General features: G+C 34.3%; 1 protein-coding gene across 1 annotated transcript in view; it reads right to left on the reverse strand.

Moving 5' to 3' along the window:
• The window catches only part of MAN2A1 (mannosidase alpha class 2A member 1), a 160,783-nt gene that overhangs the window by 56,986 nt on the left and 79,014 nt on the right, over positions 1-24,783 (reverse strand). The window contains exons 9-12 of the mRNA XM_082836309.1: positions 20,310-20,512; positions 17,344-17,526; positions 12,712-12,826; positions 11,909-11,976 (exon numbers count right to left, since the gene is read on the reverse strand). Of these exons, the coding sequence (XP_082692435.1) occupies positions 11,909-11,976; positions 12,712-12,826; positions 17,344-17,526; positions 20,310-20,512 (569 nt within the window). The remainder of the gene's footprint in view (positions 1-11,908; positions 11,977-12,711; positions 12,827-17,343; positions 17,527-20,309; positions 20,513-24,783) is intronic.

A 24,783-nucleotide genomic window follows, 5' to 3' on the forward strand; every position in this document is an offset into this window, starting at 1 on the left:
ACAACCAACTTATCAAGTTCTAAAATCATGCCCATTTTATAGATGTGTAGACTGGCTTGGTATCCAGCTCATGGTTCACAGCCATTTAAATGGTAGAGCCAGGATTCAAATTCAAGCAGTCAGGCTTTAAGGCATCTTGGAGGGGGGGTAGGTGGCCCTGCTCTTCTCCAGTGGGTAAGGGACTCGGGGTGTATATGCTAGAAGCACAGAGTCCCACCAGAGTTCCATTTCCCCGTCTCTCTGAACTCTGCTTCATCAGAGGGCTCCACCTCCACCCTAGCAAAGAGCCCTCACTCTGAAAGCCCCCAACCAGCTGTAATGGCAGGACTGGGGTAAGGGGTTTTCTCTGAGGTGATGAAACTGAGCTACTTATCAAAGCTGCTCTAATAACAACACAAGCTGTTCTTTCAGTAGTTCTTACTTTATGTAAGAGGCAGTGGGAGAGGAATTGTTAAATTACAGGTCTTCATTTTGCAATACTGGTGATATTTTGTAAAATAGTTTCCTTATCCTATGTCCCAGTTACTGAACAAACTTGGTTATTTTCCAGAGTTGAGTTTTCTACCCCCAAACTTCCTTTCCCAGTGTTCATCCAAACGAATGCTTTATAAATGATTTGTCTTGTAACAGACAAAAAAACTAAATGTCAGTTGGATGTAACCCTGGGGATTATCTACTTTAGCCCCTCTCTCCCAAGACATATTGCAAATGCAACTAACGTTTCAAAAAAAGAAGGCTGGTTAGTGCCAGAGGTGGGACCAGAATGAGCCCTCTGACTCTCAGTCCAAGGCTCCCTTCACAACACTGTGCTCTTTCCAGGTATCTGACAGTAAGATCTGCCCAAAGCTCAATGGTATAGAAGCAAAAGAGTATCATAAATGTTCAAATTTATAGCTGCAAACGCAACTCAATGCTATAAATTAAAATCTTAACCATCAAAAGTAGAACTATATTTCAGGCTTTCCTACATTGAGAAAAGCATTTCTAAAAGCATAAATAAAACCACAACCAAATTAGAATTAACATGTAATTTTATAACTTTTTTAAACAAAATAAGGTTGAAAAATCTTGCAATTATTCCCAGTGCATAAGAGAAAATAGCAAGTCAATGAAAAGGATGAATATTCTTTTCCAACTATTCTAAAATTTTTGATACTAAAGCAATAAAAAGAAACAGACACAAAAACTGTACATAATTTGGCTGACCCCAAGAGTCTTGTCACCAGTTAAGATGCTTTCACTCTGACAGAGTTTTGCCTAAAACAAAAACACCATCTGTTTTACCTAAAACATTAAGATGTTCTATTTTCTTGTCAATTCAGAAATCACATCTGTAACCATTTTCTGAAAAGACAGCAAAAGACATTATATTTATGGGTGACTGCATAAGGAATGATGTTCAATCAAAATGTAATTTTCATCTACTAGAAGAAAATTTCATTTCTCCAATGACTGTAACGCCATAACTTTGGAGGAATACATAGTACATAAACAGGCTGATTTTTACACATAAAAAGATCTTAAAAGTTAATACAGTAAAATAAGGTTATTTTGTTGTGAAAGACAAAAATGGCAAATACGTTTGTATTCATTTTGACAACTGAAAACGTATCTTGTGTGAGGCTTTCAGGTGAAGAGAAAACAACAACTTTTTACTGTTGCAACATCTCTTCATGCTAGCGAGCTATCATGTAAGAGGTAAAAATATGAAAACAACAAAAACACAAACCACTCTCTCTTTTCAAAACACTTTTACACAATATCAGTTCTGGGAAAGATACCCTACAATCCAGTGAACCGACTGAAGAAGATACAAAACACTAGAAAAAACATCACTCACAGTGAAGGCAAACACCATGTCACAAGAGATAAAGAACACGTTTCGAAGAAAAACACACAAGCCATCCAAACACCTATAGTACTTTGAGTATACATTAAGTACCTACAAAATATCAAAATCTAAAACCCAAGTATGTTTTAGTTTGAAAAGTACCCCAATTTCACAGTTAATTTTCTTGCCTAAAAAAAATAAAGCTACTCTCCAAATAAGGATGAAATAAATAAGTCCAAAGGCTCTATTTAAAATGTTTCTTTTACCACAAAGTTGTGAAGTGTTCTGAAGTCCAAGATGGGCTTGAAGCCCTCCCTGACTTTTTCAGGATCAGGATACCTTCACTAAAATCCTTTTCCTTGTTCCTCTTGTAGTGCACGGTTTATTAATCTGCATTCAGAAGGAAAAAAAATCTGGTTCAGAAGAATGGAAGACTTTGAAATATGCCGCATCACTTCAGTCTGTGCTCTGAACTGCTCTGAGTTAATGAGTTTTGTGTTAGCAATTTCAGAAGACATGATGGACACTGGGAGGAAGAGAAGAGAGAGGACAGAGAACTAAGTGTGCACAAAACTAGAAAAAATAAGGAATCGCTCTCACATACTCGTCAATTCTCCCCAACCCAATACAAATCACTCAAGAAATCATTCATACGCCAGATATTTAATTTACTTTAACACTTTCATAGTGCATGACATAACTCCAACTAATGGGGGAAAAAACTTGGGTGCTACAAGCAATAACACAGAACAGAATCACTCAAACTTTGCACTTTCCTTAGATTCTACAAAGTTACTTATTTCCAAATACCTCAATTGGAAATTATTATAGTCCTTCCTAGATCGTAGGTGGTAGTCCCCATGCTAACTCTGCCTTCATATTGTAAGATATCAAAATAACATCATAATCCTACATATAGAGGCACATATTACTGTTCCCCATCTTCTGCACTTTCTTGATTGTGGTCCTTGATGGAGTAATTGTAAGCAATGTGCAAAAGTCACTTTAATTTCATTAGACAAACCACACAACTTAAACACCCTGTGTAAACTTAATTCACTGTATAATAATCTGACAACAATAAATTAGAACCACACAGCTAGTTAACAAAGTTTGATTTAAAGTATAAACAATAAAAAGGCAATTAAAACATAGACTAACCAGGAAATTTAGCAGGTGTTCACTGAACATGTAACTACTTTGCCATTGTTTTTAAACAAATAAACATTAAAACAATCATTTAAAATGCAGTCTGGGGCTTCCCTGGTAGCGCAGTGGTTGAGAGTCCGCCTGCCAATGCAGGGGACGCGGGTTCGTGCCCCGGTCCAGGAAGATCCCACATACCGCGGAGCGGCTGGGCCCGTGAGCCATGGCTGCTGAGCCTGCGCATCTGGAACCTGTGTTCCGCAACGGGAGAGGCCACAACAGTGAGAGGTCCGCGTACCGCAAAAAAAAAAAAAAAAATGCAGTCTGTTCAACCACTTCTACAAATGAAATCTAAATCCAATAAATCTAAAATAATTTTGTACCTAGGAACAAAAATCACAGCAGACTAATTATAAGGGCCTGGGAAGAAGTTGCACTTTTCAAGTTTATGTAAAATTGATGAAAAGAATGGTTTAAGATACCATACCCTGAAAACACTAAGGAGACAAATTCCACATTGTGACTCTTTAACTTTTTGAGAATTCAAAAGAGTTTTTTAAAAAAAATATTTTCTGGTCTCTGTAATAAATTAAGAGATAAGTTGTTCTTCTCAGTCTTCATGTTACCCTAATTTTCATCATTTTGCAGAGCTTTTTCACGTGTTTCCTATGATAACTTTCCATTTACTTATCCTCACAGAAATAGATATCCAACACAAGAGGGAGGAGATATGGGGATATATGTATATGTATAGCTGATTCACTTTGTTATAAAGTAGAAACTAACACACCATTGTAAAGCAATTATACTCCAATAAAGATGTTAAAAAAAAAAAAAAAGAAATAGACATCCATCCAGCCCCTGTGTATGAGAAAGGTACCTCTTGGTCTTTATTGTGGTATTGCTTGAAGTTCATCTCTTATTTAGAATTAGTTATTTGACAAATATTTGTTGAGCACCTACAATGTACCAGGTATTTGCCACGGGATTTGAAAGAACAAGAGCTAATACTTTAGCAAGGGAGATGCACAACCAGAAATAAAGGAAATAATCAGTTTGTTAATAATGTCTGAAGGATGTAAAGAAGATGCAGTAATGGAGAAAAGAATGAGTGAAAAATAGGTTCACATGCATAGATGCAGCCTGACTGCAAGTTCCCAAAAGGCTACTATCCAAGGGGGCTACTGTCTGTAGCATTGTCTTCTACACCAGCTCTGCTGTTCTGAACAAATGGCGGGCTTCTTTCTTCAACAAACAATATCAGGTACTCTTCTGGCCCATGCCACCACCAACAGCGATTTCCTTGAGTGGATACTGCCCTAGATCAATGCTCTGTCATCAGTTCCCCATTTGCTCCTGCCTATTTTATTTCTGGCAGATTCAGTCTCCAATTGGTTGTAAAATAGAGACACAGTGAAAGCCATCAATGTGGTTAAGGCTGGCAATAGATCCATTAACTGAAAGAGTTAAAGCTGACTTGAAAGTAAAAATTGAAGTAGGACATCTTTAAGGTGCATGTATGTATGTATGTATGTGTGTGTGTGTGTGTGTGTGTGTGTATGTGTGTGTGTGTGTGTGTGTGTATATATATATATACTTTACCATAAAACATACAAATGTGTATCATGTCCCAGTCTACTGATGTAAGAGCAAAGCTTCTGCTTTGATTATGGGACCACTACTTGGCATTCTCTGTCATATTTTCTGCATAACCATACATATGATAAATTATCTGTGGTTTCTAGCTTAGTTTTTCTAAAGTAGAACAAGAACTTAAACACGTAAAAGTATAAAGCAATCTGAGTGCAGATTGCTTCTACATCTTTACAATTTCTTCCCAAATCTTTTGTAGTCATCTCGTCAGTATTTATCAGTGACTCAAAGCACTCAACTTTATATTAAAACAAAATCTTTTTGCTTAATTCATCAGTTTAATAAAAATCAAATTATCAGAGAAAAATAACATGAAAAACTGATTCGGGAATAAGTCATTGATTGGTGGTAATCACACAACTCAACTGAAATACTGGAGAGAAAGAAGTGTGCCAGTCTGCTAGCTAGTAGTCTATTAGCAACAAGGTCAGGGTGCCATGGGCACAGAAAAGAAATGTAGAGTATCAGTTGATCCAGCTGGTCAATTAAGTAGAGGTTTTTTAATAGAGATCTTAGGCAAAGAGGATGAAAAGTAAAGAACAGCTACCTATCTAGCTATAAAAAGTAGCACCTTCCTTGTAGAAAAACATTTGTCCATTTTTCTTGTTGGTAAAGTACCAGAATTTCAAAGCCTTGGGGGCAGACATTATGGAAAGGCAAAGGAATCAATCTCCACACCTGCTTTTAGAAACCTGCATGGTGTCTTTATTTCTAACTGTTTATCGTTGGTCAGTGACTAACTGCATTTCTCAGTCCAGGTCGATCAGCAGTGCAGTTTGAGGTTATCTTAGATTGTGGCAATAGGGTGACTGTCAAACCAAGGTTTTGGTGCTCCTCTGACTGTCATCTTCATGTTTTCATGAGTTTTAATAAAAAATTGAGAGAGTCAGTCTCAGGGTTCCTAGTCAGCCATCATATAAGATGGAAGTGTCAACATTTTAAAAAAAGAAACATGTAATAGGTGTTATTTCATCTAAGTCAATGTGAGGTTGAAAGAGTATTTCAGGAATTAATACTCATCATTCCTGATATAATAAAATAAATAGAAATAATAAGGGTGGGGAGAATAGTGTGGGAAAGGTGGAGTCTTTCCTCCTACTCGCTCCCCAAAGATCTATTTCCCTGAAAAATCAGGGAGAAAGCAAACCAGTGAATGACTGACTTAAAATGGCAAACTCCAGGCAAGGTTATTTATTTTCCTTGCCAGACGTGACTGTTCGTTCCAAAACTAGTCCAACCACTAGGCAAAGAAGTTTTAACATAAAGTTAACTAATGTACCATGGGGAAGGTATCTCCAGTTCCCTAAGAAACTTCTGATTGTTTAAATAATATACTATATTCCACTCAGTCTTCTGGGTAAAACATGCCCTCTAAAAATATTCCAGATTACAACCAGGCTGAAACGTGCTTCTGGATAATCAGAGAACTGGTCAATATACATCTTAAAAACAGTCATAATTAACAAAACACAACTCAGGTGGAATGTAGATGAAAATACACAAATATCCTTCACAAGCAATTAATATTTAAACAGAAAAGTATCTCAGAGAAGAGTTTAGGAATTCATCCTTCAAGTCCAGTAATGACTCAACTCATAAATGGACTATGCAATTAATACCCAGATAAACCTAGACTAGAATAGCTCAGCTTTTTTGAGTCTCCGGTACTGTCAGTTAATAATTCCCCCATTAAAAGAGAAGTTCTAAACTAGTTTTCTCAGGAAAGGACATTTGGGCTGCTCTCAGAATAACAGAACCTCTGGAGAGTACAGTGTCAAATCCTAGTCAAATCATGTATTCTATTATCACCTTGAATTCCCTTGGTATAATTTTAAAATGCAACCCACCATTTTCAAGAAAAAAAAAAAAAGCTCAATCTTCTTGATTGTATCCATTTATCTTTCTGCTAACTAATGTGAAGACACTTCTATACTAGCTTTCTAGTACATGATAAGACTTGAGCTTGAACATTACAATCCATGAAAAACAAGCACAGTCCTTACACTAATTATCACTGCTAATGCTTTTCCATCTCCCCCAAAGAAAAACAGTGAATATTCCAAACAATAAAAATAAGGTTGTGAACTTGGTTTCTTCACTTAAAACTTATGTTTAAATAACTGGTAGAGATGTTAGATACTTTCTTACTTACATTCTGACTTGGTATAAAAATAGGTTGATGACATAGTGACCAATCAGAAAATGCTCTAAAGCCTTGAATCCCATCACACTAGTAGATAATTACTACCAGAAGAACTGTTTCTGGGAACAACATTAAAAATACAAAACGTAGAATCAGGCAAATACTCTTACGTCAACAACAATAAAAAAGTCTTATGATCTGATAAGGCAACTCATTCAGGTATTTGGGAGTATTTTTGAATCCACTCATTCTGAAGAGCCCCCAAGAATGCAACCCCAACAAAGTTCATTCTACAAGAATGCAATGATGCTGAGATGCAGCCCTAAATTTTTCAAGTCTCATAGTATGAAACTCTGAAACCTCAAATGAGCAGTTGTCTAAATGCTGATCAAATTCAAAGCTATATTGAATTACTGCTGATTTTTACTTGTACTAGTATTTAGTGGATTGGAAGTCTTCTGCCACTCAACCTACAAATATTAGATGAAAGAATCAATTGGGGAGAATATACACCAGGATACTACATTTTCACATAGAATATGGTTCACATAGAATGTGAACCATATTCTATGCATATCTGGTGTCTGAAGTTTAATATCGTCTTCAAGCAATGATAAAATATATTACAACAAATCTTTATTAAATTCTTACTATGTTGAATATCATACCATAGGCATAGTGGTGGACATAAATGACAGAAATAATTCGTACCCTCGAGGAGTTTACAGTCTAGTGGGATTAACTTCAAATAATTATACTGGCAGAAATGAGCCAATCACAATTCCCAGCCATATGGCTGAGCCGTGTTGGACCTGATTTAGATGAAAAATTGGGGCCACTATCATAATGGGATGAGATCTAGGGCAACTTGGGAGGAGGGTGAGTTTATTTTATTTTGCACATGGGAGGTATGTGAATTGTGGTGGTCAGTGGCGAACTGTGGTAGATAGTCCCCAGAGATAACCACCATCATTCCCTTTGCTTCCTGCACATGCTCCTCATATCAAGTAATGGAGAATAATTCCCCTCTCTTATATCCTGGATGGCCTTAGTGACTTGCTTGACTAGTAGAATGTAGTGAAAATGACCTTCTAGGACTTTTGAGTCTAGGTCCTAAGAAGCCTTGCTGTTTCTAGCCAGGTAACTTTTTCAGAGTTCTGCTTTGGGTAGATTCCTCAGATAACTACATAAATTATAGTTAATAATTTAGGCACAGAGAAAGGCCTTGGGGCAAGAATCCACTGCAGTAGTTCAAGCAAAACATAAAGGATGGCTTAAAACCAAAGTAACAGAAAGAGAGGAGAGGATGGATGTCAGCGATGAGTAAAGCTAAAATCCAAAACACTCTACAATTGATGATACTTAAGGAATGAGAAAAGACAGAAGTCAAAGTGTTTTCTGGGGTTACAGAACCTAGACAGCTAAAAAGAAAATGATGCTCTCACTCAAGATTAGAATCCAAAAGAAAAGCATATATGGAGAAAACCGGAGGAAATTAAATTAGAGGGGCAGGGAGGTCATCCAACAAACGAATGGCAATACCCCAAGTGAATGGGTTAATGAGTGCCTTTTTGGAGTTCTGTCCTTTTTAAATCTGGCTAAGCCTAGAAAACATTGACTTCATTTGTGTCTCCACATGGTTAATGTTTTTTTTTTCAAATTAATCCCTTCTTTTTCTAGCCAAAAGAAACAGATGTACGATTCCTTACCAATAAATACCTTGCTAAAAATTAAAAGCATTTAAAGGTAAATTTGTAATAGTGGTTTGAATAAATTACTCTCAAACTAAAAACATATCTATTACTTAAAAAGTTAAACTTTCAGATTTACAGACGCAATCTCGATGTAACTTTGATTACATACTTGGTGGCATTTCAAATTATCTACCATTAAAAAAAAAGTTCCTTTATACCTTGTCAAACCATGTGACTTACAGACCTGTGCTGTGGCAACATTTAATCCTGTCCTGCTTGAACAGATGGAATACTGAAAGAAGACTGAAATCTCTTTGCCTGTCTCAGATTTTACCTTGCATCCTCAGTGTTCTCCAAGTTCCTAATCCTGTAAGTCTTTGTATTAAGTGTCCTTACAGTTGCTTTCCTTAGGCAATTGTGAATGTAGAGAAACAGAAACATCTTTGTACATTTAAGGATTATTTAAGGCTAGACAATTTATGACTTGTCCAGGGTGCCCCAACTTTTAATCACGTCTGCTTTCTATACAAAGGCTAAGAATGTATTCACTATACAGCTCACATAACCTTGTGAATTAAATTAGGCTCACTGACATGTACTATGTCACTTTCAGCAGATCATGGACTACTTTTTAAATACTCACAAACTAAATCATGTTAGGTTATAACTGTAATGTTGCCAACAGCATGATCAAATTCATTTACATGTATTATTTAAACTGTATGGATTTAGACCAGTGTTTCTCAACCTTTTTTTATTACAACCTCCTTAAAGATTCTTTTTAGACATTTTTTTCCTAATCATCCCTCTACACAATTTTAATACTACACATAAAATGTTTATCTGTTACATACTATTATCTGTATCTGTGCTTTGCATATTTAAAAAAATAAGTTTTTTTCACCGCCCCCCCGCCACCCCCGCCACCAAGAACCAATTCTTAGCCTCCTAGGGAAGACATCTCCCTATTGAGAATGCATGTTTTATTTAGATTAATAATATGTCGTTCAAATAAGTATTATTCTTATAAGCAAAATAAAGCTAAGCCTTAGAGCATCACAGAAGACTCATTAAGAATAGAAGACTGAGTTATGGCCACTCTTTTTTTTTTTGTTCTTTTGTTGTTTTACGGTACACGGGCCTCTCACTGCTGTAGCCTCTCCCGTTGCGGAGCAGAGGCTCCGGACGCGCAGGCTCAGTGCCCATGGCTCACGGGCCCAGCCGCTCCGCGGCATGTGGGATCCTCCCAGACCAGGGCACGAACCCGTGTCCCCTGCATCGGCAGGCAGACTCTCAACCACTGCGCCACCAGGGAAGCCCATGGCCACTCTTTTGAAACTGCCAATTTAAAGACTGAGAAGTACAGACAATTATTTAACTTTCGGTACCTGCAAAATAAAACTACCAAAGGCTTCCATTTTAAAGGCCATCGTCAGTCCTCCATTCTTCACTGATTTTACTGAAAGATCAATAACTCAGAAAATTTGTGGCTAACAAGTAAAAAATAGATTTTAAAACCAAAAATATAAGTGGTTTTATTCATGAGGTTCTAAAGTTCAAGAAGGACAATAAAGATAAAAATAGGAATCAGACAATCCTAAGTATTCCCAATTCACCTAACTATGGAAACAGGAGCATTGACATTTGGTAGAAAAGAACTCTGAAGATATAATATTAAAATGAAGAACACTATTTAAATACAAACTGTTTAAATGGAAATATCAAAAAGTGACTGTTTTCCTAATAGATTCAAAAAGCCTACTTATGTTTATCTTTAATTAAAACTCTTCAATATTAAAAGCTCTAAAATATATTAATTAATAGACGTCTATCTCCTAACTTTCTGTCCTTAATTAATAGACCTCTATCTCCTAACTTTCTTCCTCTGGCATAAGTAAGGCTGAATTATCACTTACGTCTGGCTAAGGCAAGGACAGAGCACAGAGCATGAGTCCTCTGACTCATTATGGCCCCATCCCCACTGCATCCCACCCACCTTAACATGTACCCACAGGAAGACTAATGGGCTGGGGATGGAGCATGAATTACTTATAGCAAGCATAAGTTATTCTTAGAGTCAGCAAAAAAGAAGATCTTCCCCCACCAAAATAGAAAAAGATAAAAAAGGTAATAGATAAGAGGATTATGCCGAAAGCCAAATAGATTTACTGACACCACAGTTTATTAGGGACACAATATATAAAGAATGCCCATACAACCCAAAATTCATCAAAACATTACTTATTTTAAGACAAAGAAAATGTTTTGTAATTTTACAACTGATTTTTCTTTCAATATCATTATCCTTTCATCCTAACTATGGCCTGGCAATATGAAAGCTTTAAGACTTCAGCAAGACTAAACTTAAGACTTAAACTTTCTTTTCAAATTAATCCCTTCTTTTTTCCAGCCAAATGGGATGTAGGGTTTCTTTAGTATTACTTTAGTGATACTTTAGTATTACTAAAATATACTTACCTTCCTGTTCTAAGGTTGACCTTTATATGCTTTAAGTTTCTATTTACTGAAGAAGTTTAGTCAGCTAAGGCTCTAGTCTATGTTTAACTGAAATCTCAACTTTATTAACAATTATAAAATTTCTGTAATAACTTTGATTCCATTTATTTTAAAATAATTTTAATAAAGTATAAAATCATGAATTACACTTTACAATTACTCTTTTATTTTACAATTTATAACAGGTGATACTCAATTTCTCAATTTAGGTAGTAAAAAGTTATATTACAAAACTACGCTGTGTATCTGCATACACTGGGTACTGACTGATTGATATTTGCTCATTAAAAATGGATAACTTGGTTAAATAATTGTCAATAAAAACATAAAAGGTTTCTTTGTAAATCAGAGGCAGCCATCCATTAAATGCCCCATTTTTAGGTCGACTGAACACCTTTCCCATTTACTTAAACATAAATCAACAATGTGAAAATGAGGCAGTTTTACAAGCACAATGACAGTTACCTAGTAAATAATTTACAGTAGGAACCCTTATCTTCTAACAGTAATTACGTCTCTTCTTTCATTTAAAAATACAGGATCAGAGATTAATGAAAACAAGGTAAGTAAATAAAAAGGTAATCAAGAAAGAACATACTCTAAAAATAATCAATATTATAAATATAAGGTAATTTTTAGAATAAAGCTACACATTTACCATCCAACATCAAGTATTCTGTAAGAAATATTGTTATAATAGTTTATTCAGCTATCAAGGTACCAAATGCCGTGTTAGCTATTAGCATTGAATACAACACAGTCATGGGAGAAATCCATTTCTTCAAAACAATTGTTTTAAATTTGTAAGTTGATTAAATGAAATACTGCCTTATGATATATGCTGGGTCCAGAACAAAATCATGAAAACCCCAAAAAGTTAAGTCATAGAAGTGGTCAAAGTTTATGAGAAATTATGCTATTTACCTTGGCTCCGCACTCAGACTTATTACATTTTTTTGTGGCAGAGAACTTTGTGTTCTTTGTTTCAAATCCTATAAAAATGAACAGAAGTTTTTATTTTACTTTTAAAACTTGTTTCAAAGTTAGCTATGTAATAGTACCTTAAAAAAACATGAAAAGGGCACAGTAGGGAAAAAAAACTTCTTTCCAGCTACATGAAGTCCATCATAGTTCAAAACAAATAAATCTTGTGTCTGTGCGCATGTATTGTGTATTTAGATTCCAAGTACAGCATATGTTACGGGTACTAGAGTCCATAACGAGCAGTTCTAACTAGGAATCAAATCAGAATTCTAGAGACAATTCTGCAAAAAGTTTTACTATGTTACTTTTGTGTCATATGTTTCATATTTTTAAAAAATGTAAGTCTGTTTATTGCATTCTTACTTTAATATGAAAACATATGATCAAGGAGCTTCTAATTAAAGCTAAGGAAAATAACAATTATAATGTCCAGTTACCTTACGATATCACTTAAGTGTTCTAAAAGCCTGTATGCTTTACATACCTTGAAATAAGTTCATTATTTTATTTTTCATGCTTAGATTTAGTGAGAATAAAATACACACCATAAATCAAATAGAGTCACACTTATGGGAAAGGACACACAGGTAATTTATATAAAGTGATAAAAATTCTTTCAAATAATGTAAAAAGAAATAATTATATTTCAATGTCTCTTTTTATTAAGATTCTCACTCCCTTTTCCAACCCAAGAACAAAAGAATCACACATTTTTATTATGAAAATAGAAGATATCAACTAACCATTTCTAGGAAGGTATCAAAAGAGTAAGAGTCGTACAAGCGTTTGTCCTTCAAAATAAGCAGCAGTGCAGAATGTCCAATTATCTTCTTTAAATTCATCAATGAATGAAAGAGTCTGTGAACCAAAAATTTTACTAGTCTGAGAAGTAATTCAAAAATCTCTATGCTGTATAAAAAATAAATAAAATAAAATTCCCCCCCCCAAATCTCTATACAATATTTTCCTAGAGAACAGACTTGTGGTTGCCAAGGGGGAAGGCGGTGGGGGAGGGTTGGATTGGGAGTTTGGGATTAGTCAGATGCAAACTATTATACACAGAATGGGTAAACAACAAGGTCCTACTGTATAGTGCATGGATCTATATACAATATCCTGTGATTAAACCATAATGGAAAAGAATATGAAAATATGTATGTGTATAACTGAATCACTGCTGTACAGTAGAAATTAACACAACATTGTACGTCAACTATACTTTAATAAAAACATTTTAAAAAATCTGTATATAATATTTTCAGTTTCTTTAATTATGGCCAAACCACTATCACCTTCATCCTGTATTCAAAGTGAAACCTATAATAAACCTATGATGAATTGGCTCTTTTTTTTTTTTTTACCCTGAATGAAGTACTTAGGGCTAAAAAAAAGTTAATCAGAAGGTATCACTGATAAGGATTCATTTAAAATAAGAAAACTTTCTAGACACACCCGAAACACATAAACTTATTCAAACTACTTATATTCTACATGAATATCATACCAAATAATAACAATAGCCAACATGATCACCCCAATAGCTCTAAGGCGTTCTACCAAAAAGCAATGATTTGATACTTTACTTTAGAAAAATCTTTAACAAGCATTGAAATAATGACAAAAGAAGACATGAGATTAACTCTCATTCACAAAAAAATTCAATCAGTATACACATTTCAAAGAATTTAAATTCCTGAAGAATTCCAATATATATTTTGTGAATTTAGTTTCATGTTCTTGTTCAAAAGAACTAGAGAAAAAAAGTATTTCACAGATCCAGATAATGAAATTGTCTTTGTCCTTATTATATTTCTTTGTCATTGAAATTCTTAACTGTATTCAAATTGTATAATTATGTCTGAGGAGCCAAAGGGATGCTTATGAATCAACTGTTTCAAGATCAATTCTGGAATAGAATCTCAGTACATTACCAGCTATTGGTGAAGCACTACACATAGGGGAAAAACCACCTTTTTTCCAAATTTAATCTTACTATTTAAAGCTTTAGAGAGCAGGCACCTCTAAGTAAACTCATATTTGAGAAATCTGTAGAGAAACTTTGCTAATCATGTTTTCAATCAACCATTAGAATAAATCTATTATGTTTATAGAGTGATTATATTATTTTCCCCAACACAGGAAGCAATTTTGGATCTATCTGTTAAAAACATTTTTGTTGGCATGCAACAACAAAAAAATTGTAAAAGAACTAGATAGAAATAACTTTTTTCCAGAGCATTAAGATTAACTTCAAAGATGTAAGCGATCATGATCAATAAGTTATGAATTAAATGCATTTACATAGTAACTCTGTAACCACAGTATTAAAATCTTATGGATTTAAGTTCAGACCATCATCCACCTAAATTTCTCAGTCTATTCAAATGTTTTACTACATAGTAGTAAGTGTTCTCACCAGACTAAAAGACCATATACATGAATGAATACAATTCAGTTAGAAAAACAACTCCTTCAATCTAATGGCTATGGCTATCTTTATGAGGTCGTCTGAACATGAAGAATAAGTCATGTTCTCCATCAGCTAAAACTTTATATGTGTTACAGTGTATTAAAGTAGTCCTAATTAAACTGAGTGAATGTCACGAATCAATTTTCGTGTCCTAAAGGCACACACGCAGTCTTCTTATGAGATGACCGCTAAGGACAGGCGCATTTCTCAAACACTTTCTCAGTATGTATAAAGCTATTTTATTGAAAACAAAACAAAGCTAAACACAGTAAATAAGTCTGGGGAAAACTGGGTAGAACAAAATTTTACATGTTTCAACATTTCATCAACATGGTATTTCTCAGAGCCTCTAATTTCCTAACCTGCCCTTATCCTATTATAAAACAGTTCAGGAAACGTCACTTTGGAATCACAGTTTTCTAGTTTGCTACCATTCTTGCAGTCTAAAGGAGACGTTATCATGTCTGTTATTCAACAGTTTGATCTACATGTTAGGAGTCTCGTTCGTTCCTACCCTCTGTTCATTTTCTTCTCCTACCTATCTTTATTACAACTTAGCAATGGACAGAATTCTTAATCTTTCTGTAACTGACCTCATTACTATTCCTTCTTCACACAGCCCCATTAACCACTTTTAAGCTGAACATCCACATAGACACTGCCCATTCTAATTCATTTTTTATGCCATGATTAGAATTAACAGCCAAATATGCCATGATGTATGCTTGCTCTCCAGTTTATAATTACATAAAGATTCAATCTACTGTTGATAGCATGACACTAAGAGTCACCCTTAAACGGCAGAAGAGAGCGCTAAAAGGGCCTGGAGCCCTGATGGCATTATGGAGCTGTCACACCTGAACCAGTGACATGCAGACTTCTTTCACATGGCCTAAAAATAAGCAGGATAGGATTAATTCTGTTCCGAGTTGCTTACTAGCAGCCAAAGGCAGCCCCTAACTCATACACTTGTTCACTGGGACATTTCTGCCAACATCTGAATAAAAAGTAGTCAACAATCCAAGGACAAGAGACCACCCAATACTAGCTGCCTCTTTATTTATAATTCTCTAACTTGTGTTTTGAAATTTCCTACTTAAAATGTCTGTGCTAATGACTTGATAATTGTTTACGACTTTTCAATGAAGTGTGAAGTACTCACAAAGCAAATTTACAAATGTCAAGTACAACTTGAGAATTATTGTGTCTTTTTTCTCTGAGATGCAGTTTTGTATGGGGATGCTTTTATAAGCTAAAAGCAACACCAAACATATGGAGGAACTAATGACAGGCCTTCTGGAGAGGTTATGAGACAGAAAATGTTCTGTAGCAAAAACCCAATGACCTGTACCCAAATCTCTTTCAATATCGCAGCCAGAGAGATAGCAAGTAGGCAGTGGAGGAGGATGACTTCTCTATTTCCTCTTAGGAGCTCTGCTCTGGTCTGATTCCCAGCAGCCTCACTTTTAAACTCTCAATAAACCAAGAGGACAGGAACAGGTGAAAAAGAAAAATGGAGTATCTGACCTTACTTTCAAAAATGCTTTCTGTGGAAGAAATAACATCATTATCATACAATGAGTTTTTCTTACTTTAAGCTCAGCTCAATCTCAATAGACGGATGCTAAATACATCTGCCATAAGAAAACTGAGAAGATATTCAAGGTACTACCTTGAATATATTTTTTAAAGACTCAAGTCAACTAATGAAACCTCAAGAACACTTTTTTCCCAAGTTTAGTGAAAGGGAGTCGAAATACTGTAACTAAAAATTTAATTAACCCTCATTACAATTAGTAGTATCAGTTGTGGATCAAGTTTTTAATAATGACTTTATGTGCTATGTACACTCTCCACATATGAGAATACCTATAAAAGAGATTAACTTTTAAAATCTATAATCAGAGCATATTTTTAATGATTTAAAAATAATATCAAAGCATAATCTGGAAGAAATACTAACCTAAGCTACAGTGAAACAATAGGCAAAACTCCTCCCCCAGTGTGGGAATCTCCTCTGCACTGATCCTAACGAATGGCAGCCTCAACTCTGGTATGATGATGGAAATCTCACTATCACAAAAGGTAAGCTTATTGGGAAGCACTGTTTACAAAGCCCTCTGCTATTCTGAGCCCAAAGGCTGTACTCATTGTTTCTGATCTGCAATACGAAAATAACTGAGTTCTACTCCATCATTCATTTGACAGACCATCCAAGAGCTAAAGATGGCTTTGATATCAATACCCAGGCCATCGCTTTTCATCCCAATTCCTTATATCGGCCATATATGACAAGGTTTCTAGGCTCTTCTACTTCCTGGCTATTCTAGGCTTAAACTTTTTTGTCAATGCCCCTATCAAAAAATGAGGTATCCAAGAACAAATGGATATGAAATAGGATGAAATTAAATGGCTATATAATGAAGTGGAGCTCTTTATCTCCCTGGATTATAACTATGATTTACTTGATACCAAATCCTTGGTCAAGAAGTAACCTCAATTACCACACTGTACTTGGGGAAAAGTGGGATCGGTTTTATAATAATGTTTTACTACTCCATTTACAGAAATGCGCTACAATAAAAAGTTGAGACAGCCAGTACTTTGTCAACAGATTTCTTGAAAAACTGGTGACTCTGAAAATTGGTGGGTTTTCTAAAGCAAACCTTATAAGGGATATAATTATTAAAAACTTCATCAAAACATAAGCATTTTGGGCTGTCAGCATAACTGAAAATGTTTTCTTGGTGTGACACATGTATCTTTGAAATTGGTTTGACTTAGTGTGCTTTTACTTCAATAAAAATTCAGTATTACAATTAAAAAAGACACTTCATCAAAAATAAAACCTTATGACCTGAAATTTTAAAAGATTTTGTTTTAAGTCCACTTTTCAATATATTACCTGGTACCATAATCCACAACCACCCAATCTTTTGCAGTTCCTGTGATAGCATCATGATGTTGAAATAGTCCCAAATTCCTTCTTGCTTCTGTCAGCATCATATAATGGGATGATGAAAGAAATTTACTTATCTTGTATTGCTGAGCTTGTTTCAGGGCGAAATAGTAAAGAATTTCAGCAGCCCTAATTGCATAAAACAGTCATTAATTTTTATTTCAAAACAAACATTTTAGTTTACTACCTAAAATAGGTGGCACTGATACATTTTCAAATGTGTTTTTTTTTAAATCCATGATTTCAGTACAATCAGTTTATAAGACAGATATTGATAATAAACATTTCTATAAAACCACAAAGGTATCCACCTAATACATCAAATTCTCAATCATCAAAGAACACCATGTCTCAGTGATATAAGGAAGAGAAGTCAGTACCTGTTGGCAGAAAGATATGTCCATTTACATATAACATAGGGAAAAAATATCTCAAAGCAGTAAGAACTGGATAAATGTTTCCGTCCTTTCTTCTTAGCAGCTTAGACATATACCATGAACTTCATCACCAGAAAGCCATTTACTCTCACATAGGTACATTAAGAGGAGAGGTGGTGGGGAAATGCATGGCCACATGAGTGTTAGACTAACAGTAAAGGAGAAGAAGAAAATGATGGCCAGACAGCTCAGAGACAAGAGTTAGTCCAAGTGCTGAATGATAACATACAACAACTATAGAGAATTTAACATTAGAAACTGAAAGATGATAAATCTTATGCCATCTTTTCTTAGTATTTTAAAGTAAAGAATAAAAATACTTTAGCTTAAGGACAGTTTTGAGCAATAATATGGGGGTTTATAATTTTCATCTTTAATGTTTTTCATCTGAGGACATGGTTCAAGATGGGTTTCTTAAAAGTTCTTTAAAAAGAGACATGCCTTGATGGAGTGAAAAATATAAGAAGATTCTTTACCACAAACATGTTAAGATGATGGAGAGGAAAATCAAGGAAGCATGAAAATGTACCAAGGTATCAAAAAACAAGGAGAGATTCAAACTGCTTAAAAAAAAAAAAGAATTCGTTTGAATTGTTGAAATAATTTAAAGAAACTAAATATTCTCCACTTTACAAAATTATAAGCCTTCTGAAATTCATGGCATGAGAATCACTATATAGGAATTAAGGAAACTGTATGTATATGTATGCATATATATCCAGAGCAAGTATTCCTGGTTATGGAAAGAATATATATACATATAAATACTCCAAAATGTAAAAAAGTGGATTTCAAGAATATTTTCTTCTTTGTACATTTCTATTTTATACACATTTTTTACAAATGGGCTGAGGATGAAATATCATTATCACACAATTAACTTATTTTCAAATAAATTAATTACATTTTGAAATTCAACATACTATAGGTTTATTGTTTTAGTTTAAAGCAGCAGAATTATCAAAATATATTACCAGTAGTAATATATTTAAGTAACACCTTAAACAAGTTCAATAAATTAAGATTGAACCAATATTCATAACTCTTTGCCACTAAAAAATACTTGACCCCAAAATTATGAATAACATAAAGATAACTAACTGTAAAGATAACTAACATAAAGATAACTAAGATTCTATTGGGTAAGAATGCAGAAATCTCTGTAATATATAAATCTATTTTGTTACAAATAATGTATATTCATCTGGCACGTTTGTGAATATCCCCCCAAATAGTCAAAGGTTAGGCTTTTTAAATAACAGTTACTGTTAGTTTGTGGGAACAGTAGCACAACAACAGTAAAAATAATAAAAACACACACTACTATAAAAAAGTACAATTCTTAAAGAAATTATTGATTTTTATAAAAAGTCTGTCCAAAATATATTCAATATCCATTAGTACACAGAAGAGGGTAGGTTTGATATAAATTTTTATTTTTAATACTGAGATTCATCATGAATTCATATTTTGAACTTAACTGACAATGAATTTGTCATGAAAATAAATTACTCTCCTGAGCTACACACATAGAAAAAGCCTCAGGATTCCCTTGGGGTGGTTTCTCTTTATCAAAAACAATGAGACTCAGTTACATAGAATTGTACTCTCCACTATGACAGCCACTAGCCACATGTGGCTATGTATATTAAAAGTCATTAAAATTAAATAAAATTAAGAGTTCAGTTCCTCAGTCCCATTGGTCAAATTTCAAGTGCTCTATAGTTACATGTGGCTAGTGGCTATGATACTTCATAAACAGTGCAGAAATAGAGTATTTCTATCACTGCAGAAAGTTCTATTGGATAGTGACTGAAAAGAACTGGATAATGCACGGTTAGAGTGTTTTTATGTTTTTCTAATGACTTTCCTGTCGTCTCCATATCTGTTTACTTTTTCAACCAATCACTCTGCCTCCATCTGTTCTCATCTCTTTCAAATTTTCTTCTTCTAAGCAGAAAATCATACCTATAGAAATGTGTTTCAAATAAATAAATAAGAACTGAGATGGAGTCTCTAAAGTTCTCCCACATATAAAGTACATTGGTTTTAGAGTATGTACTTTGAGGCCTACATTTTGGCTACTGAGAGACCCTATTTGCTCCTTTTGACCCTTGCCCCTGTTTCCAACAATTCAGCTTGCCAGGTTACTGACCTGCAGACACACGATGATGTCACTGAACACTACCATGGTGTGCAAATATATAAGTAGTTTAATTAGAAAAATATAGAACACTGAATACAACTCCCAGAAAATCTAATTACATAAACTGCTTTTCCTTCCAGAATAAAAGCCTCTGTAATAATCTGATTATGGTCTGGAGACACATCTCTGATTGCATTAAAATTTCACAATTACATTAAATGCATCCTAACACTGCATAAATGCTGTATATTATGCAAAACTCTACAGATAGGTTATGATAACATAAAAGAAGTGAAAAAATAAATGTAGCTATCTAAAGGTAACTGTACCTTAAATGGGATTCCAATATCCTATCCATTCGTTTGTAAAAGGGTCTGGATGTAAAGTAGCCACTCCAGTAATGATCATCTCTGTCAGCATAAGTGAAAAAATCTCCACTTAGAACCGGGAACATTGATTGGCTATTCTTTCTATTGGCTGCATCTTCTTTATCCAGTGCATCAAAATAATCTGATAAAGTCCCAAACTGTATCTAGAAAAAAAAAAAAAAAGGTACATTTCACTTATTCACACATTCATCTCTACCTTAAAATTGCTTCTAGCACTGAAAGGAAAAGTTACTAATAAATATTTAAGACATGCTTCCAAGTTAAGATAAATATATAGCTCAGACTTACTCAAATGCAGGGGGGGAAGCACTCAGTGACTTTCTTTTACTTGCATCAAGTCCCAAATTAAACTAAGAGAAAACTTGTACACCTATGCAGTAAGAAGAGTTATTTAGAGCTACAAATTTGTGGATCTGAAAACTCCTTACATATCCCTAGAATCTCCAAGTGTGCAAGGATCAGGATATGGAATAATCCAGAGATGAATGGAAAGTGGGGGAAGCAGCAAAAATAAAAGACACGTATTTTGAGTAAAATGTTCCAGAAGTCTGGAAAAAGTTTTGTTAGCTATTAAGTATTTTCATATATCATATGCACATACCCTCCCCTGGCCTCCCCTTCTCCCCAGTTTGTGTTCTTTATAATGGAGAGAAGAGAGACTTTTGAGAACAGCAGGTCATTAAAAAAAATGGACTTTCTCTACCAGCAGGTAACAATGAATATAGGTAAAACACAAAGAAGGAAAAGAAATGCAAGGCTGACTGCTCAAATGAAAAGGTTTTTCTGACTAGTGACTCAAATTACTAGTACATAAATCCATTTTTATGAGCCCAAACGATTCTATAAATCAAAGGAAAAAAGAAACATTATACCAGACCTCATAAACATATTAAAAGGCAGTGTTGCTAGAAGTAAACAGACAATTAGACAATTAAGTAGGGAATGTGTTCTTTTAAATAAGATGCTAATTTTGCTGTTTCTGACCTTATACATACATACATACACACACACAGATATTGAGAGCCATTTTGATTCAGTGTGGCAGAAAAATAATTAAAGTAGTCAAAAAGAGTTAGTGGCACTCCAACAGTTATTAAGAGCAGCACAGAAGCTGGATCCTGATGATGTGGGTTTGAATTCCATCTCTACCACTTATGAAACATGTGATTTTGAGCATAGTATATAATGTCTCTGGGTCTCTCTGTGTTACAGCTAGTAGGGTTCTAAGTAAAATGCTTAGAAACATGACTGGCAAATAACGGTATAAGTTTTAGCTATTATTCTTCCATTGCAAAGGCAAAATATTAGCCAGAAACATAACAATGATATTAGTAAGATAAATATGTCACTATATATAAATATAAGTCATTATAATGACTTATAAGATAATATAAGTCATTATAATCTAATATAATTGTGACATAATAAATTTTGTAACAGCAAACTGGATGTCTATTTCCAAATCCTTATGCTTACATTAAAGAAAATCAATTTTCAACTATATTATCTACTCTTATCTTGGCTTCACCAAATATAGTGTTTCTTGGGCAAGTTAATCTATTTGTGCCTCAGTTTCCTCATGAGTAATTATAGTACCTACCAGAAAATGTTCGGAGAATTCAATAATTGTTAAAGTAAAGCACTTTACTTGAGGGCATTATGCTAAGTAGATAAAGAGAAAGATAAATACTGTGGATCTCACTTACATGTGAAATGTAATAATAATAATAAACAACTCAGGAAAAGAGAGCAGATGTGTGGTTATCAGAGGTGGTGGGTAGGGAGGAGGAGTTGGAGAAAGGTAGTCCAAAGGTATAAACTTCCAGTTATAAGAGAAATAAGTACTAGGAATGTAATATATAATATGATGACTACAGTTAACACTGCTGTATTTGTATGAAAATTGTGAAGAGAGTAAATCCTAAGAGTTCTCATCACAAGGAAAATATTTTTTTCTTTTTCTTTTTTTTATTATACCTATATGAGATGATGGATGCTAATTAAACTTATTGAGGTAATCATTCCACAATATATGTAGGTCAAATCATTATGCTGTACACCTTAAACACCTTAAACATAAACAGTGATATATGTCAAATTATATCTCAGTAAAACTAGAAAAAAATTTTTAAATAAAGTAAAGCACTTAAAAAACTTAATTACAAAATCATAATCTCTCAATACATTTTAGTTAATATTTACGTATTACTCCCTAATCTCATTACCAGGAAGCAGAATGTAATTACTAGGAAGCAGAATATGTGTGTGTGAACATGCAAGAAATGAGGGTCACAAATTTACAAGGAAATACAGCGTTAACTTCAGACACAATAGGTTCAGATGAGCTCAATAACCAATGCAATATTGAGGAGAACAAAACTAGAAGAATTATACTACCAGACAGTAAGATCTATTATAAAGCTGTAGTAATTAAGACAGTATGAGATCAGTCAGATAGACAAAAATGAATACAAAGTCTAGACACAGACCCACACATACATTCATCTCACTCATGATTAATGATAAAGACGACACTGCAGTACAGTGGGCAAACTGTGGTCTTCAATAAACGGTGCTGGATATTCACATGGGCAAAAAGTATCTCGATCCCTCCCTTCACACAATACATAACAATCTATTCCAAACATACTACAGACCTAAATGTTGAAGGTAAAACAATAAAACTTCCAGAGGATAGCTTCAGAAGAAATATATTTTCATGACTATAGGGGTAAACAAAATTTTCTTAAGCGAAACATAACATGCACTAACCATAAAGGAAAATACTGCTGTATTACATTCAATTAAAATTAAGAATTTCTGTTCGTCAAAAGACAGCATTAAGAGAGAGAAAACACAAGCTATACAGTGGGAGACAACATGTGTATAACTTTTATCTGAAAAAAAGACTCAATCCAAAATACATAAGAGAACTATAAATGGTTAGAAAAAAGACAGATGACCCAATTTAATAAAAAAAATCATCAAAAGACTTAAATAGGCACTTCACAAAAGAGGATATCCAAATGGCAATAAACTTATGAAAAGAGACTCAACCTCATTAACTACCAGAAATACAAAATAAAACCATCACATCTATCATAAAGGATTAAAAAAAAATCCTGACAATACAAAGTCTGAGTAAGGAAGTGGAGCAACTGAAACCGTCATACAATGCAATATCCAGTGCTTCTGTTTTGGAATCTTGTTTGGCAATATCTAGTGATGTTGAACATGTAAATTCCCAATAACCCCAGAACTCCATCCCATTTTATTCCCACATAAACTCATACACATGTATACCAAAACATGCCATACACATGTATACATACACATGTATACCAAAACATGCACAAAATGTTCAAAGCAGCATTATTTGTAATAGGCAAAAACTGAAAACAACCCAAATGTTCATCAACAACAGAATGGCTAAATGGTGGTATATATATATCAAATGGATACTAGAAATACTATACGGCATTGGGACTTCCCTGGTGGTCCAGTGGCTAAGACTCCACACTCCCAATGCAGGGGGTCTGGGTTCGATCCCTGGTCAGGGAACTAGATCCCACATGCTGCAACCAAGAGTTCGCATGCCGCAACTAAAGATCCCGCATGCCACAACAAAGATCCCGCATTTGGCAAACGAAGATCCCGCATGCCGCAACTAAGGCCCGATGCAGCCAAATAAATAAATAAATATTTCTTAAAAAGGAAAAAAGAAATACTATACAGCATAAAAAGTTAATGAACTACTGTTACAGCAACACGTAACGGTGGATGGATGAATTTCAAAAACATAATGTGGAGCAAAAAAAGCTAGACACAAAATAACACATATTTAAGATTCCCTTCTCATAAAATTCAAAAACAGGCAACACTAATCGCAGTGATAGAAATGAAAATAGTGGTTACTTTTGAAGGAATTGGTAATGACTTAGAGGACATCTGTGGGACCCTTCCAGGGGCTATAAATGTTCTACATCTTGATCTGGATGGTGGTTACATGAGGGGTTAATTATTTTTTTATTTTTTTTTTATTGAAGTACAGTTGATTTACAATGCTGTGCCAATCTCTGCCGTACAGCAAAGTGACTCAGTTATACATATATAGACATTCTTTTTTTTTATATTACATGGGGGTTTTAAAACTTGAAAATATTCTTTGCATAGTTAGTGGTTTGCACACTTCTATGTATATGATACATCAACGTTTTAAATTACTTTAAAATTGTTCTAGTGGGCAAACAAAGGAGGAAATAGGTAAAATACTAAAAGCAGGATTAAATTCTTCAGAATCATGCAGTGGATCCTTTTGCAGACCTCAAAACCATTCCCCAAGAAGATAATGAGATAAGATCCCCACATACATACGGACTCTTCTAATCAAACGTCCATGTATGCACTTTATCTT

This window comes from Leucopleurus acutus, assembly GCF_964270905.1.
Source record: "Leucopleurus acutus genome assembly, chromosome: 3".
NCBI lineage: Eukaryota > Metazoa > Chordata > Mammalia > Artiodactyla > Delphinidae > Leucopleurus > Leucopleurus acutus.